We start from the raw sequence: 18,512 nt of genomic DNA on the forward strand, positions 1-18,512 counted from the left end.
ATGGCCTTGCCAGGAGGTGTGCTCCAGCAGCACACACCAGGACCACCAGCTGCTAATGTTCTGCTTCAGGGCAAGCCCAAACAAATGTTGCTGCTGGGTCCTCAGCACCAGTTCTGCTCATCTTGCATCCCACCACTAGTGCCAGAAGGTCATTGGGATCCAAGTGGTTCATTTTACGCATTAGAAAATCAACACCCAAATCAAGGAATTAAAATTTCAGACCAGATTTCCCCTCTCTCAATAAATTCTGTTAAACAGACTCAAAATATAAGCATAATCTCTCTGAACAATGTAAGGATGGCTTAACACACGATGTGAGTAAGACAACAAATGGTTTGAGTCTGCAGATGGAACCATCTCACTGGGTTTTTAATTAGCTGCCCATCCTTTTAAATTACAGTCTTGTGGCCTCTCTTTTTAAACACGTCACAGTCAGTTCTGTAAAGTTTTCTTTTTGCAGGCTATAGTAAATGAATGTATTATGCATTACTCTGATAACAAAAATAATTTAATTCCTTGTTAGACTTAACAGCTTTGTGAAAATAGTGGGCTTGTGTTAAAGGCCCAATTTCCTTCTCTTTGTAGTAAGAGACTTTTGTAAAAGCTCATTAATTGGAATGGTGATGCAAGAGATGAATGCATAATGACACATGGCGAGTGGCTAGCTCATGTTTTGTGCCCATTCAGTCGTCTTCATTTTCACCCATACCCCTGGGGTTTAGCTTCACTTAGTCAAGGCTCAAACCTGGGACATCCCAGGCAAGGAAAGGGTCCAGCCATGAAGCAGATGCAGAATTTGATCTGCTGAGCTGCCACCAGCACAACTCCAGTGAGATGCAGAGGAGCTCAAGTTGGTCCCCACTGAGCAAGTTGCAGGAGGGTACATTTGCTGCCTTGCCAGGGGCCCAGGGAAGCCTTCACCATATATCTGGCAGTGGGGCACCCCTTGTGCCCCCAGATCTGTGCTCTGCAGTGGCACAAGTGTGGTGTGCAGCAGTGGTGTGCTGCAGAGCCTGGGGAGGCAGAGGGCAGTCTTGGTTAGCAGCACTGATAAAGCACACGCCAGTGATGCTGTGCTAGCAGAGCTAGAAATGCTAGAAAAGCATGAAAGCCTGCCTCCAGACAGGTTCAGGGGTTCTTCTGAAACCAAACCCATCCCAAAAAGAGGAAATTGCAGGAGAATATAATGCACAGTTAATGGGCTTTTAGCCTGCAAACAATGGCAGGGCTGCTACTAGAAGTTTCTCTTCAGCAGAGACACAGGATTTTACATATAGAAAAGGAAATTACATGTTCCTAGGAAATTTTATTTTGAATAAAATTCATTTATTTTGAATGAAATGGCACAGCCAGTACTTATAGATTGAAGGATTGCATCCCAGCAGGGAACCCTTCCTCTCACAAGTGAATAATATTTGGAGTTTAATTCCCTGTGTGAGGAGCAAAAATGCTTCCTTTTCATTTGCCTGTCTGTCCCATCAGCATGAGTGAATGCAGATAAACAGGGATACCTCCACAGCCGGACTTAGAGTGGTTGGCAGCCTTCAGAAGAGATGTGCATCAGAAGAGCTGTGCAGATGGAAATCTGATTTCAAAACAGGAAAGCAGGTTATTTGTCCTGGCCTAAAAGCCATGGGTGGCTGCATTTGCGTGACTGGGGAGAATGAACCCTCAGCAAACAGCATTTCGGAAGCATCCCCACCGGTGGCTGTCTGGGTCCAGGGGAACACCAGTGGCATCTGGCAGTTAAGTACATTTCCATGTTAGTTCAACCTGCCCAAAGGCAGGTTTGGAGGCATAGGATGAGAGTAAGCATGCTCCATGGCTGCAGCAAGGGCTCAGCAGGAGCTGCAGCAGAGCATTTTCATCATTGCTGCCCCACCACCACTCCATGTACCAGGTGCAGCCTCCAGAGAAGATGCCATAACGCAAATCCTTTCCTTTGGAGTCCCTCCAGAGGTGGGAGCTGCTGCTCCAGGGTACCCAGCACACCTGGGTGCCCCCTGCACTGAGTGGCATAGCTGGTGTCCCCCGTGGCTGGGCCAGGTTAGAGCAGGCTGTGTGGCAAGTGTCCCTTAGAAAAAGGCAAGCACTTAACACCTGGAGGGACTTCAAGTCTCCTGTTTTAAGAAGTGAATAGCCATGGCCTTGCTGTTTCAATGAACAGGAACATCAATCATAAGTCCTCATATACACAGAAATACTGTTCAGAACAGGTGATGTGGGAAAATAAAGCCTCTTCAATAGGTGCTGCAGTTGTACTCCTCAGGTGTGGATGGATAACGCATCAAAACAGGTCCAGGTGTTCTGCTAGACCTTTCTAACATCTCTGATGAAGGCTTTTCCATTGCAAAGCAATCCCAATTCCTTGGAAATCTGTTTTACATCATGCTCCTTATGCATCATCAGCAGCTTCACACTACTGGATGTCTCACCCCCCAAAAAAATGCCTGAAATCCCTCACAATCCCCACTGTGCTCTGGCACATCTGACAGCCCACACTGAAAGTGAGCAGCCTCTCCTGAGAGCAGAAACGTGGCATGGGTTTGAGATGTTCTTTCCAAGTCCACTCCTGTATTTCCCTCTGTCACTCTCTGTGGCATAGTCCTTCCTGCTGACAGCCTCTGTCTGACTGGGGTAAAACCCCGGCCCCGCTCTCTGCCCCGCTCAGCCCCTCGTGTGCTCCCTCCTCAGGGGCAGCGATTTAGTGCCACGTTGCAGGGGAGTGGCAGCAGAGACTTCGAGGCATTTCTGAGCGTGCTTTACAGGTGTTTCACCTGTCTGCTGCATGTGAGCAGGTTTTGTCGTGGCCGAGTTACATCGAAGAGGGCAGGACAGACTCAGGGCTCCGTGTAATCCTCAGAGCTCCAGTGGATGAGGGAGAGGAGGGGATTTTGTAAGAGGAGAGATTTTAACAGCTGATTGCAAACCTCATGCAGAGCGGGAAGTAAGAACAAAAGCCCAAGTCCCGCTACATTTTTGTCTTGGCCCAAGGTATTCAGGTGACAACTGCTGCTTCATCTGCATGGGGGCAAAAATTACATGGAGTCATGGAAGAAAATGATCCAAGGGCTGCTAGGAAGTTCCACAACCAGGAGCTCTTGGGCTGCCTCCTTTTCTTCTCCCGCTAATGCCTCTTGGCTTACTCCCTTCTTACTTTCCTCCTTCTTCACCACAGCTCTCCTTTTCTCTGTCCCTTACAGTCCCATATGCTCCTGCTTCTCTTCTTCACATTCTCCCATTCTCCTGCTGTTTCACTGGTGGCCAGGGAAGGTCCTTCCCGGTGCCAGCAGCTCTCCAAAGCCATGACGGTGAAGAGGTGCTACCAAATTTCCATGCTTTTGCTGGTGAGGTTCCAAGGAGGTCAGATGAGACACAGGGGCAGGCAGAGCCCCTACTTCCATAAAGATGTCAAGCGTTTTCTGTTTTGCTGTGGAAAAGCAGAAAACTGCAGCTGAGTCAAGCCTGCAAGTCTTAAATCTAAACCATGAAGGACAGAGGGACTGGGAAATAGGTCTCCTGCTATGGAGGTGAGATTCCCAAACCACTGGCCTTGAGGGGCTGTGGAGGTGGCCAGAAACCCCTCCCAGCTCCCATGATGCTTGGAAAATACCTGTTCTGGCAAATTGGTGTGATCAGTGGCAAAACAGTTTGTCAAGAAATTTGTAATTGCCTTTAGTTTAATAAATCTCCACTCATATTATCCCAGCTGATCTTGCAGCTCTCCCAGTGACACTGTCCCTTCATTGGCCAGGGCCCAACAGTAATGAAAACAGGAGAGAAAATACTGGATTGTAATGATGTAGTTGAGGGAGCAAAATGGATCCTCTGCATTATTTAGTGGCCTGTACTCTCAGACTGACCACTGTTCTCATTTCTGCTCCTGCCATAAACACCAGCAACTATTGGAGGAGGTAGTATCAAGTGTGAGTATGAAGGCTTCAAGAAAGCATAGATTTTTCTCAAGAGCACAGCGTAAAAGGCCAGGAACTGTTTGCTTCAAGGCAGCAATAAATATGAAAGACACTGTCATTTTGCAGTGAGTGGTTACTCGGTGGGACTTGTTGCCCCTGGGCAGTACTGACATGGGAAGCTTAGCAGCATGCATATTCATGCATAAAAAAACCCCAAACAACAAACCACAACTATTTTTGTCTCCATATTTTACAACATAAGCTAATTCTATGAAAATAGCTAGAAACTTCCTCCATAAGCAGGTTACTGGAAGGCTGCCTCTGAGTGACATCTTGCAACTTCCTCTGTGATATCTGGCCTGGGCCATTGCTGGAGACAGGCTGCAAAGGGAAGGACTATTGATTAGATTCTCCACTTTAATATCCTTTTTCCAACTGACTTTTCCTTCATGATGTCATACTTATAATGGAAGGCAGCACATTTTTGCCAGCCCAGATAAGTGCTCCTCTCTCTCTATTAAGCTTCTGGAATACCTCGTTTGCTATCACACTTGGGAAGATACAGCACAAATAACTGAAATCTAATCAAGATTTGCCCTAATTTCCAAAAGGGCTGCTTCAAAGTTCAGCTGTCTTTTTTATTGATTGTGGTGGTAAGCACAGCTGCCACTTAACATGAAGACATTTTTACATAGGCAAAGCTATTAGAATGATTTAGAATGCTGTTGTCTTAAACAGCAATTTTGCTGAAAGCAACAGGAACAAATTGTGTGCATCATGGATAGCTCAAATTTGCTCCTAGTTTGTAAGAGTCATTGTTATTGTTCCCTAACCACTAAGATTTATGTTATGTAGGCGAGAAGTGTTGTAGTTACATCAGTTATCCGAGAGTTTTTCAGAACAACATTGTATATCCAGCCACCTATAGGAGATGCCATGATACTATGACTTTGAATACAGAACTTTGTCAATAACTGTAAATATACCCTGCAATTACTTCTTTTAAAAATGTCACATTTGTGGAAGAGATGTCGATTCCTTGTGCAGACTTTCTCCTCCTATTTGATAGTTCACTTTAAAAGTAATATTAGCATATAGAAAGTCATTCTTGGTGTGCCTTCTGCAGTCCAGTGGTGCCCTTAAAACTGATAAGGAATATGGCTGTTGTGAGATAGTAGAAACATTTTTCAGCAAGCTGAGACTGTGGAAAATCATGGAGACATGGGCTCCTACAATGATGCTCCCCATAAGAGTAGGGTGAGTCAGGAGCCACGTACAGTTGAGGTTCACATGAAAATAAGGCCTATACTCCTCAGTCCCTACGGTGTTTTACTGCTTTGTAGGCTGACTGTGCAGACAGCAATAGACAATGCTCTCTGAAACATTATACCCAAGCTCTTCCAGGGGGCTTACACCCACTTTTCTGATAGACATGTGAAGTTTCCACATGATTTTGCACACTGATAATACATACAGTGTGTAGTCCCTTTTACCAGACAGCAGTTTGCAAAAGGTCTGGAGGCCAAGAAGAGCAGATGTTGCAGAGGAGGTTTTCTCCAAGCAACTGAGAGGGACAGGTGTACACGCCTTAAAGCAATGAACTCATGTCTCCTGGATTCATTGCAACAACAAGAAAAAAACAACCCTCTCCCAACATAAAATAATTTTTAGATGTCCAGATAGATAGTCATGGGTATGTCCTAGTGATGTATCATGTAAGTGTCCCAAGTCTCCTAGTTCTGGAGGTTTTATAGACCCCCTTTGTAAGTGCCACCCTCTGCTTGCTCACGGCAGGTGAGTCAGTGGTCTGAGCCATTGCACACACCATGGTTGTTGGTCTCCAATAAACTTCAACAGAGCAAGGTCATTCAACCAGGTTAATCATCATGCCCAGTTCGTGTTGCAAAGGACTAATGATTGCACGTCTGAAAAGCATTTTATACTGCCTTTGCATCATCTGTCTCAAATGTTGTGACAGTGTTAGTCATAATCTACCTTCAACATGAACAGGATGCTTTGTCTACCTGCCTACTTACCCACCTTCCTTTAGTGCTGTCTCTCTTGTCCAATGCAGTTACATTTTGTCCTGGTTGAATTCTGGATGTGTGACTAGTTCACTTTCCTACAGACCCTTTCAGACCTGAATAATTCTTTTTTTTGCCTGATACAAGGTTTAAAAATAGAGGGGTTTATTCTTGTGTATAGTGCACTGTATCTGGAAGAAAATTATGGCTTTTATCAGTTAGGCTTCCTGGAGAGGCAGCAGGCAATGAGCTGGGTAGATGAGTGGGGAGGCCAGTTTGTGTTTCCTCAGGCAGGAGTGTTCCCACCACAGGGTAACTAAAGGGTTGGGACTTAGAGCAGTGAGCCTGAGTGCAGCCAAAGAAAAGGGTTCTCACCTTCACAGTCTTAATGCTTAATGTCTTAATGCTGGTGGGGGCTGAATTTTTTACAGTGAACAATTGTTTAGCTGTATTTTTAGTTTTTTTTCAGATTCATTCTGTTGTGCATCATAGGGCTGTCATGGTTTGTAAGACTGTCAGAAGAGAATGAAGCAAATACCTGTGCACATGGCGTCATGTTATGTTCCCTCTGCTTTGCTCCTTCTATCTGCTTTAGACCAGCAGGAAGGGAAAGGGGAGAAATAAAACATTTTCTTCTATTGTCTCTGACAGTTTAAGGAATGACAGACAAAAATTTTCATTTAAATGATTGCTTTTTGCCAACAATACACAGGCAAACACATAAACAGCTTACCACAGTCTGCTGCAGAGCAGAAAGGCAGCCGCTTGAGAGTGGAGGCAGAGAGGTGCCTGGGGAAAACCTGTCTAAGCTTTCCTTCAGGTAGAGAAGACAGCATGATACCCAGAAAAAAGAGAGTCATTACCAGTCTTTTTATGTCATAGTTAATGCTGTGTTCAGCTCATAGCCATTCTGGCAAGCAGAGGTCTAACGAAAGAGTGATGGCTGGCAGTGGCAGCCCCCAGAAGCAGGGTGTTGGAGAGCTGCAGAGAAGGGCACTGCTTTGGGGATGCCATGCAGAGCCTGGGTGTGTGACAGCAGCCTGTGGGAATGCGTGAAGTATTAAACAGTTTCTCCATGCCATTTCAAGCCATGGTAGGCCAGAGGGGTTACTTCTAGGGCTGTGGTTTGCATCACCTCAGTGACCCTCCTGGGCAGGGAGAGCACTGGCTGATTGGATGGAGCACTTTTTCTGCCATGGTAACACTAATTGCTCTCATGATGCGCAATGTCAGTGCCATAATGTGGGTACCATGAATGTAAAAAGCCTCCTGTCCTCTGAATAGATGTCACAGAGAACGCTCAGTGAGTTAGAACAGATATTCAAGCTCTTCCCAAAGCATTTCCCCTCCAGCATCCTTTGGTTTTTGCATAACCTCATGGTTTGCTTTGAGCAGTGACTGTGCCTGCCTTCGTGCAGAGCAGAGCTATGCTATGTTGCTCCCTGGGACAGGAACATAGCTCCAGAGCCCATCCTTATTCCTACACAGCATCAGCCTCTTGCAGAAATGCCTTTGTTAGCAAAGGGCTGCATCTGATTCTCAAGGATATTTTGTGTGCATTAACCTTCCTGTAAGAAAATAACCTTATTCAGTACTGCATGTAGGTGGAGGAAATGATGGAAAGGAGGGAGGGTTGCTGCTAGCAAACAACCAAATCAAGACTTAAATACAAATTCTTACTTTTTCTGCTTATGAGAAGGGCCAAATAGACTTTAGAAAAAAAACATGAACCCTTCAGTACATGTGATTGACTTACGACTTTACTAGATACTTCAGGGACAGCTTGTGCCTGCTTTTTGCATGGAGAGGCCTTGCAAAGGAGAGTGCCTTGTATGAACCTCTGGGCATCCCTGTGAGTGGCTGTCCTTGCTTCCTCATGGGGAAAGAAGAGCTGCCCAAGATTGGTGTGGTGGGAGATGGGATGTCCCCCGAGTCCTCCCAGCAGCTGGTACTCATCTTCAAGCAGGGTTGCCAGTGGCATGGGTGGCAGCCAGGGCTCACCAGGGAGGATGCCACCCTTGGGGTGGGGGGGAGGGTGAGGGGAGTAGCACTACTCCTGCCAACACAGCCAATCTTCCACTTCTCTGAATTACTGGTCAATTTGATCAACCATTTAATTTGGTCAAAATCATTGACAAAAGACAAATAAAATGGAGAGTTATGCCACTTCTGTGCTCTATGGCTTTGGCTCATTTATTTCAATTAGCTGTAACCAATTCATGGTTAAATAAGGCTCGAGAGGGTGCTATCTAAATGTGATACTCATGGCATACACAGTGTCATTAACGAAATACTTTTCCACAGCTTGACTATGTTCTCCTCCATCTAGCTTGCAGCTCATTATAACACTAGAGATAGGAAACAGAATGTAACACCTAATTAAAATGTGAGCGTGTGTCCACAGATGATTCAATAGATATAAAGGCATTAAGCTGGTGAGAGAAGCAGTAGAGTCATCGAAATAAAATATCTCATTCAAGCTGAGTCTGGAGGAAGCTATCCCTCTGCTTTAAGCACCTGCATAAAGTCAGAAGTAACAAGAGTATTTGGGTCTTAATCCAGCAAAACACTGAAAAGTGAAAACTGATAACAACTGTCTGTTGTTCTCATTAAGGATTCTGAACCCCACTGTGTAATAACAATTTTTAGCCTGCCCTGTTGGTTGTCATAGAAATAGCACAAGCAACCACTTATTTTGGTAATAGGATTACAGATAGTGTCTTCTGTTATTTCAGTTGTTCTTTTTAGAATTATACTGATGCATTTTATTGCATAAGTAGATAAGGTATCTGCAGCCATTGCAGATATTTAAGGTGTGTTTGGTTAAGCATTTTAGAGGCATGCATAGAATTTAATGTTTTTTTAAAATATTGTTACTCTTCAAAATACAGAAAAAGTATAAATATCTAAATGTGAGTGTAAGATGATGCACACCAGAGGTAAGCAAACTTATCATGTCTCCTTTCATTTGTTGCAGGTGGGACAGTCCCCTGGTTGATCTGTTTTTCTCCAACCAGTATCTTCAGATCTCAACTACTGTGCCATCCACTTCAGTGTATGGCTTTGGAGAACAAGAGCACCTGTCCTTCAAACACAACATGGACTTTGTTACCTATGGCATGTTTGCCAGGGATCAGGCACCAAGGGTAATGCAACACTTCATGCAACACTTTGTCCTCACTTGAATCACCAAAGGGAGGTGGCAAGGTAGAGCTTTGCCAAGGGAGCATCTCCCTCTGTGTGGTAACACTACTAATGTGAATCAATGGCAAACACGGAATGTCACAGATTTTGCAGTTGTTGTAAGCTTTAATTAAATGACAAAACCATGAGTCATTTTGAGGGGACTTTGAAACCTTTCATCAGAAGCTTTTTCATGGTGCAGTTAGTTTTCAGAAAAAAAATATTATGTATGCCAGAATGCTTGTTCAGGGAAGCATTTAATTTCATGCTTGGATCAATCTCTTTTCATCCAAACATGCTGGACTTCAAAAGGACTTATTAGATGTTTGGATAAATTGGGGTCAGTGATTGGTGAGTCTATTCTAACCAGCAAAGCAGTTCTTACCCATGTAAATTTGGAGGGTTTGGAAGAATATGAAAGGTTTAACTGACACACAAATCCTTACTTTCATGATGAGGCAGAAAAAATAACTCTTTTCTATCAATTTGACTTCATACCAGTTCAGATGAAAAGAATCCCCAGCCTTTCAAAACAAGTCTTTAACTATGAATTAATTTATTTCCTTGTCTTTGCAAATGTGCCTAGCTGACAAAAACTATGAAAAATAGCAATCAAGACATACCTAATGTGCTGTTTATGTTTCAGCCATTTGCCAACCTCTATGGAGTTCACCCTTTCTATATGTGTGTAGAAGATGACTCCAATGCCCATGGTGTTCTCCTTCTGAACTCCAATGCACAAGGTAAAAAGATACATGGATTCCCCATCTGGGCTGCATATAGAAAGATGGTAAATTAGTAAATATATAACAGTGTTTTACTGATGACTTTTTCAATGTGGTTCCATAAATGAGGCTCCAGGAATTACTATAAAGTTTTCAAAGAGATTTCATTAGAATGATTGTTAAACAAGGTTAAGATATTTTCAGTGAAAATATATTAATTTTTTAGTTATTATTTTTATTTTTTTTAATAGATGCACATACAGGGAAAAAAGAAGGTAGAGGAAATTTCCTCTGGGATTGGCATAACTGTATCAAATCAATTTAAGTTAGTCCTGTATTCTGTCTGTGGAGAATAGTTTTGTGCGTTGCCATGGTCACCTTACTGTATTAATCCAGTGGTATAATTTCAGACAGGGGGAAATCTTCACTCAGTCTATAAAATCAGTTTCCCCTGGCAGACAATGACTTCCAATAAGAAGAGTAAAATGATACAGAGGAACCCTAAACACAAGCTTGTGGTTTCTTTTTATATAAATGAAATTGAGACAAATGGATCTGTGCAATCTGCTCTGTCTGGGTTCCTTGATTTACTGCTGCACAATGCCAGTCTAAAAGCAAAGATTACAGAAACAGTGGACAACTCCCAGACTGTGTATAGGTCCTGTTTGCTCATCCAATCATACCCACAGAGTGCCAGATAGTGACTTGAACATGGAGTCACCTCTGCTTGGGCATAGATTTGTGCACCAAAGAGCCCAGTGTGCATACAGATAGCACAGGACAGACCCGACTAGACCAGTTCGGTTGGAAGGAATGTAGAGTAGTTATCTAGTCCAACTGCCTGTTTACTTCAGGACTGAACAAAAGTTAAAGCATGTTATTAAAGGCATTGTCTAAATGCCCCTGAAACACTGACACTGGGGCATTGATCATGAGTCCAGGAAGCCTGTTGCATCCAGTGTTTGACCACCTTCTTGGTAAAGGTGTCCAGTTGTTGCCACTCGTGGTGCAGTTTTCAACCATTCCCACACAAGGTACAGAACGGGTTTGCACTGAGAACATGTTTTCCTTTCAGAGGTTACTCTGAGTCCAAAACCATCTTTAACTTTCCGGACTATTGGAGGGATCCTTGACTTCTATGTCTTTCTTGGACCAACTCCTGAAAACGTAGTTCAGCAATACACAGAGGTAAGTAGAAAGTACCTATGGCACATGGGGCAGTACCTTCTAATGAACTCTCCTCAGCCATAGCAATGTCCATGGGCAACCTGGCATGTGGGCAAGCATCTGCAAATGTCTGAGTATCTGTCTGAATATAGCAGACTGGTGGGATGTTCAGTGCACATTTCCAGCCTTTCCTGCAGCATTTCAGTGTTGAGAGCAGGATTGCATTTAAGGGGGATGCACTGATTAGAAAGAAATTTGTCCAAGCTTACTGTTCTCCTGGCCATGATAGTTTTACTGCCTTTACTACATGACCATAACTGTATTTTGATTTGGATTGCTTGATAAAACAACCTAGGCAAAACACAGATGGGAATGTTTGGGTATTTTATGTCTGCTGGACTTCAGAGATGTTGAATGAACTACAAAGGCTTCAAGCATTTATTTGCCAGTGGAATTGCCTGTTGATTTCGAGGTATCAGCCTTTTTTTTAGTAATGAAAATCAATGTAATTTCATTGGAGAGCATAGGTGTGATAAAAATGTATTTACTACTGTCTCAAAGGGTATAGATACTTGCCTTCCAATTGCCCATGCAAATAGTGGCTTCAGAATAACACAGGCAATTCTTATCCAGACAGGACTGCTCAGAAAAAAAATGTCAGGTAATAGATCTTTCCTGGTCACTAAATGCCAGGTGATGCATTAACTGGGCTCTTGCACAGAAAAAAAAACCAAAACAAAACACCTCAAAACCAAGCTCTGTGTGGAAAGAAACCAGTACCAAGCTGGTGGAGCAAAGCTTGAGAAGAGGGCATGTCACTGTGAGAAGGGCTGTGCATGCATGCAGACCCTGATGATTAAGCTGTCACTGGAGATGCTGAGCAGCCTGTGGTGGGACCTGATCTCCTTTTATGACAAGGTGACCAAATTATTGGATGAGGGAAAAGATGTGGATGTTGTCTATCTTGACTTTATGTATGGCGTTTGACACCAGTTCCCACTGCATTCTCCAAGAGAAATTGGCTGCTCATGGCTTGGATAGGCATACAGTTTGCTGGGTTAAAACCTGGTTAGATAGCTGTGCACAAAGAGTTGTGGTCAATAGAGTGAAATCCAGCTGGATACCAGTCAGGAGTGGTGTTCCCCAAAGTACTGGGGCCACTGCTGTTTAACATCTTTATCAATGATTTAGACTGGAGGATAGAGTGAACCCTTAGTAAATTTGCAGATGACACTGAAGTGGGTGGACGTGTTGATCTGCTCCAGGGTAGGGAGGCTCTACAGAGGGATCTAGACAGGCTTGATCAATGGGAGACCTTATTGCTCTCTGCAACTACCTTAAAGGAGACTGTAAAGAGATGGGGATTGATCTGTTCAATGAAGTTACAAGTGATAGGATAAGATGTAATGGCCTCAAGTTGCACCAGGGGAACTTTAGTTTGGATGTTAGGAATAATTTCTTCACTGCCAGTGTTACCAGACACTGGAAAAGGCTGCCCAAGGCAGTGGTGGATCCACCATCCCTGGAGGTATTTACGAGTAGTATAGACATAGTACTTAGGTATATGGTTTAGTTAAGGATTTGTCAGTGCTAGGTTAATGGTTGAACTCAATTATCTTGAAGCCTTTTACAGCCAAGATAATTCTGTGATTCTGTGAACCCTGAGCTGGGCAACCAGAGCTTTCACGTGAGATGTTCATGTGCTCTGCCTTCCCACTGCTGCCCTGCCAAGAGGCCTGAGCTCTTATTGCCAGCAAACAGTGTATTTCCTGGCTTTTTGAAGACTGTCTCCTAGGCTTACTTTCTTTTAATATGCCTGAAATGAGAACAGAAGCATTGTTTTGGCCCAGGGAGAAAGAGGATTTAGCCACAAATGATTTGTGGTGTTGGAAGGGAGAAGAAGCCTCATTCATGCTGCAATTCTGGGAAGGCTGGAGCCTTGCCAGGGAAGCAGAGTCTGCTAAACCTGTCTTTGCTGAGCAGAGGTTCATGTGCTGCCTCCCAAAGGGTTAGGAAGCTGCTGGTGCCCCTAGCATCCCAGAGGAGGAGCCACTGCCTTGTCACTCAGAAGTTTCCATCTCTGCACATCCTACCCACCAGCCACCTCCAACCCCACTGTCACAGACAAACGAGCAAACTGTGTTTTGAATTTACACATTGGCAATCAAACAAAACCAGCAAAAACAAAATCACAAAGAAAGAAAAAGTAAAGTGACCTCTCTGACAACAGTAGCTGTGATCCTTGTGATGAAAGCACCTATTTGAGGGGAGCTGCTGCAGCAACACGATGGAGATCAGAGCCATCCCTGGTGTTTGAAGGCAGCATTTCTGTGGCTTAGCAGGTGGCCAGTAGCTGAAAATAAAATGAGAGAGTTCTCACTCCCCAGCTGATGTGTACTGGCAGCTGACTTTCCACCCCTGCCTCTGGAGAAGTGGAGCTGGAGTGAAAAAAGCGAAGTCAAGGGGATCAGGTGGGTGTCTCCTAACCAGACGTGTCACATGCCAGGACAAAAAAAACCCTTTTCTGTATTCGTCAGGCTTGCACTTGTCTGTCTAGGGAATCTTAAAGAATGCATGGTAGTAATTTCACAGTGAAGCAACTTCTTCAGTAAATATCCTGAAATTTCCAGATTGCAAATGTTACAGTTACTGTATTATTAGTTTCTAGGGTAATAATTTGGCTTTTATGTACAAGATTTTTGGGAAGGGGAAGGACATAGTAAATGCTTTATTGTTTAGTTGTATTTTCTATCACATTGAGAGGATTCTCCTGAGCAGTTATTGCAATGAGGGGAAAGGAGTGGTGTGAACTGTGTCTGCAAGGCACTGCTCAGCAGCATCCCTCAACTCTCCTGGCTGTTAGCGTGGATCTCCTCTGGAAAGTGGTGTTTTGGGAGCTCCTAGGCACAGGGGTCCCTGGTGGGGCCAGGCTGCCTGGCTGTGATGAGCCCCTTGGGGGAAAGGTACCCACCTCCTGCCAGTGTGGTCATTGTGTGACTGGCCAAACATACTATTTCTGTGTCTAAATCCAGAGCATTAGCCAAACTGAATTTATAGTTTTCTCCTCCAGCTCTTCCTTAAAGAAAGGAAGTTTAAACAAATATCATGTTTGAAGAGTCATTTTATTTGGCTAATTAGGGTTCAAGACTAGTAGTCTTTCATGTTGATCAGGTACCTCCTTTGTAAGCATGGGAAAGACCATCTCTGTGGCCTCTGTGATGTAGAGGAGATAACTCTTCATCCACCTCTAAGGCATTCAAGTCTTTGGTCCTAATGTTAATAGAATAGGAATCTGATTTACCACATAGCATTTATAACTCATGCTCATAGGAATTATCCTACTTGTCCAGTAAGTGAACAAAGGGAAAGTAAATATAGATCACCTATTCCCTTGGAACAGATTTTAGCTGCTAGATATACTTGTTTTCACTGAAATTTGTTCTTACTGCAAAACATTTCCTGGGTACTCCCTGGATTCATCAACCCTCAGGTGCATCTGAAAAAAAGTGGGGAAAAAATGACATAATGCTAACTTATGTAAACCTGGAAAAACAGTGAATTTAATAAACAACACCAGGAGTTATTTAAGTACCAAGTGCAGGAGGATCTGTGGTACTGAAAATAGGATCATGTTTGTAATTCTGCTTCTGCACTACTATATCTTCCCATATTTTTTTCTCAGTTTGGATACCACATATGTCTGCTGTTTCTGCATTCCTCATGTTTTCTTCCCTCACTTCCCCTGCCATACCTCATTTACCTTTTCTGATTCTATGAGAGTCAATTTTGCCAAGCAGGTTTTATCTGCCTACTGCATTTTATGATCATTTGTATGCAGAATGCAATCTATATGCATTAACTAGATCCTAAATATATATCAAATCCAACATGAGTTTTTGGTTTTGCAGAATCACATCACTGCCTCTGCTGATCCATCTGCAAGTAGGTACCATATGTCAGTTACTTTATCGGGAAGCTTCAGGGGGATCCATTAGAGAGAGTCCGCAGCATAATTAGGAAAAAGAACATTTGTTTTCCCAGCTGCCCTGTTTCCATCCTTCCTCTTCAAATGTTCTGCTGATATCAATTAAGCTCACCATAGAAGCACCAGCCTGGTAAACCTGGGGAACTAATTGCTTTAAATTTTAATATCTTGCTTGCAAGGTGGATTTTCTTCAGTTGGTTCAGCTTTAATCCTGTCCTCTTCAAGGGATGTAATCTTGCTGTGGGGCAGCTCTGTAGTCTGCAGGTGTTATAGCACCATCACATAAGAATGAGCAGCTGAACCTCAGCAAACCCCAGTGGTGGGGATGTGCCCTTTGGGGAAGACTCTGGCTGGGGCTGGCATGCTGGTGGCCACAGCTCCACCTGGGTGCTCCATAAGAAACTGGGGCAGAAACAAATTGCCTTCCAGCTCTTGAAACACATTTTATTGGTGATATCCTAGGCTGACAGTCTTACCCAGCCAGGAGCAACCTGAGGTGTTGCAGAAGTAGGAGCAGGGGTGCCCAGCAGTTCCATTTCCCTGTCACCCCCACAGCCATTCCCATCTCCCAGCCTCCTCCCGGAGAGGCAGTGATGCCACACAGGGCATCCTTCCAGGACACAGGGCTCTGCATTCGGCTTCAGGATTAATATTTATCATCTGGTTTTCCCTCTTCCTCTTGTCCAAGGGAGAAGCCTGCACACAAAACATTTTATTTTATTAGGGAGTGCTTTTGTTTTGGTCTGTCTTTTTAACCTTGTTTGTAGAGGTCACTCTCTTGTTTACAGCAGAGAAAGCAAGAGTAAAATGTGCATCTGCTTTAGGAGCGCAAAGTGGTGGGGTTCACAGAGCTCATCTACAGCCTTGGCTGGTCTTAAAACAAACTCTGCCTCCTCCTCTGATGAATTTATTCTTAGTATGATGAGCATGATTGTGACAGAGAAGCAGACATCTTGCCCTGAGGCTTGGTGTGCTCTGCTGGACACCTTGGTGCTGGCTCACAGGGTCTTGAGGAGATGGTTCTGAGCCATTGTGCCCCATTGAGCTCCATGGAAAACCCCAGCAGAGCTTGAATGATGGTCTGGGAGAGCAGGTGTGTCCACTCAAGCTGTGCAGAACTAATGGTACATGTAACTGATATGATATAGCACCACAGTGGCAACAGTATGTCTCTCCAACAGCAGCCTCCCTTGCATGGGAGTTTGGGTTGACAGGAAGCTGAACATGAGCCAGCAGTGTGCCCAGGTGGCCGAGAAGGCCAATGGCATCCTGGCCTGTATCAGGAACAGTGTGGCCAACAGGTCCAAGGAAGGGATTCTTCCCCTATACTCAGTGCTGGTGAGGCCACACCTTGAGTACTGTGTCCAATTCTGGGCCCCTCAGTTCAGGAAGGAGGTTGAGGTGCTGGAGCGGGTCCAGAGAAGACCAAGGAGGCTGTGAAGGGACTTGAGCACAGGTCCTGTGAGGAAGGGCTGAGGAAGCTGGGGGTGTTTAGTGTGGAGAAGAGGAGGCTCAGAGAGACCTCATCACTCTCCACAACTCCCTGAAAGGAGGTTGGAGCCACATGGGAGTTGGTCTCTTCTCCCAAGCAACTATCAGTAAGACAAGAGGGCACGGTCTTAAGCTCTGCCAGGGGACATTTAGGTTAGATGTTAGGAAAAAATTCTTTACAGAGAGGATAATCAAGCATTGTAATGGGCTGACCAGGGAGGTGATAGATTCTCCGTCCCTGGAGGTTTTTAAGACTGGATGTGGCACTCAGTGCCATGGTCTGGTAACCACAGCAGTAGTGGATCAAGAGTTGGACTTGATGATCTCAGAGGTCCTTTCCAACCCGGCTGATTCTATGATTCTATGTCAGTAGGGCCACCTTCATCTGCCCAGGGCCACCCACTCCCTGAAGAAGCACAGTTTCATGCAGTGAAAGATCATGCTCCTGATTGCTGCTCTTGCACACTATGGTTAGTTCCAGATAAGTTGGAGGTAAAGTAACTGTTGAGGAGGGTGAAGAGAGCTAAGTCTGATGGAACCGGGTGAGAAGCAGGTGCCTGGGGCAGCTGTTCTGCTCAGCCAGAAACTCTCTTCTGGAGGGACTTAAAACAGTAGCATCACCAGTTGTTCTGGCCTCCTCTTGCTTTTTTTTAGGCAAGCAGCATCCCAACAAGTGAAAACACAGTGTAGCCAAATTTGTAATGCTTAGTGCTTAAAGATCATCTGTCCACAGGACGTTCTCATTTAGAAGCAATTTACACTCTGGGTTCCTCCAGCCTGGGTGCATTTGAATATCATCTGCTTATTTCTGCTTCTGTCCTACATCTGTGCAGTTCGCACATCCCACCAGCTCCAGCATTCATGACATATTTAGATCAATTTTAAGTTCAGCATTGCTTTCCCAGGTCAGACTCTTACAGGAGAAAAACCCATCAGAAGTTGTGCCTTTGTGCATTGCACTCTCTAGGGAGCTCAGCCGTGCAGTAGATACAGAGTGCCAGGAGTATCTTGTTTTATTTAATTAAAAGTAAATGGGGTTTAGCTGCCAATGTAGAAGTTTTACTCTTTTTCACTTCTTAGCATAAGTACCTAAGTATGGAGATCCACAAGTAAATAAAGGAGAAACAGTTGTTTAGCCAAAGGGAGTGAATAGCTGCAACTGATTAAGTCATGGGTGCTCACTATCTACTTGATTATCATGTGTTGCCTGCAAGGATGTAAGAAATGCTCAGCAAAGGTTAATTTCACAGGATCTGTTAAAACTGGAGTAAGGATTTCAAGAAATGCCTCCCCGCCCCCCAAACATCAGTGTGTACTAATGAGGCAGTGCTGGATTTCAGCTTATTTCTACATCAGACACATTGTGGTTGCTTGCTGCTTTTCCCAGGTTGCCAGAGCAGCTCTCAGCAGGGGAAGCAGAGCAGGATGTCTTGCTCCCCTGTGCTCTCAATCAGGTTTCCTCATGCAATTTACAGCTGGATTATGTGGAGCCAGTGCAAATCAAATATTTATAAAATCATATTTAACTCATTACCTCATGTTTCAGTTGAGAATTTCAGGATCAAACAGTAACTCTGACCTTGAAGAGGTTTGTGAATGCTTGACAACAGAACACTGTGGCTCAGCAGTAAGCAGTCAGTCATAATCAGCTGAATTTTATCAGGGTGTTGTGTGAATATAATTAAAACTTCAGAGGGTTCAAATAAACATCAGACTCCTGTTGAGTTAGTTCAGCTGGATGCAGCAAGAGAAATTAGCAAAGCTGCTGTTGCTGTGCAGTGTCAGAGATTTGCCTGCTGTTGACCAAAGGGTTTGTGGACTTGGCATGGTTCAGGTGGACTGAGGCTCCATGCTGTGTTTCTGCTGGTGTGCACCATGTAAGTGAAGGCATAAGCTACTGGGGGCTGGGAGCTGAGACCTCAGAGCAGCTCTCATTTAACATTAGCCAGGGTTTTATACACTGTGTTTTCCACTGGGGTGTTCTTAGAAGTGATGCTAAAGCTCTGCTTTCCTGGGTTCACCA

General features: G+C 44.3%; 1 protein-coding gene across 1 annotated transcript in view; it reads left to right on the top strand.

Annotated features, from left to right (window-relative positions):
* The window catches only part of LOC103527837 (sucrase-isomaltase, intestinal), a 58,426-nt gene that overhangs the window by 6,278 nt on the left and 33,636 nt on the right, over window positions 1-18,512 (top strand). Inside the window, exons 5-7 of the mRNA XM_030469073.1 lie at window positions 8,916-9,084; window positions 9,768-9,864; window positions 10,922-11,034. Of these exons, the coding sequence (XP_030324933.1) occupies window positions 8,916-9,084; window positions 9,768-9,864; window positions 10,922-11,034 (379 nt within the window). The remainder of the gene's footprint in view (window positions 1-8,915; window positions 9,085-9,767; window positions 9,865-10,921; window positions 11,035-18,512) is intronic.

This window comes from Calypte anna, chromosome 1 (genome assembly GCF_003957555.1).
Source record: "Calypte anna isolate BGI_N300 chromosome 1, bCalAnn1_v1.p, whole genome shotgun sequence".
NCBI lineage: Eukaryota > Metazoa > Chordata > Aves > Apodiformes > Trochilidae > Calypte > Calypte anna.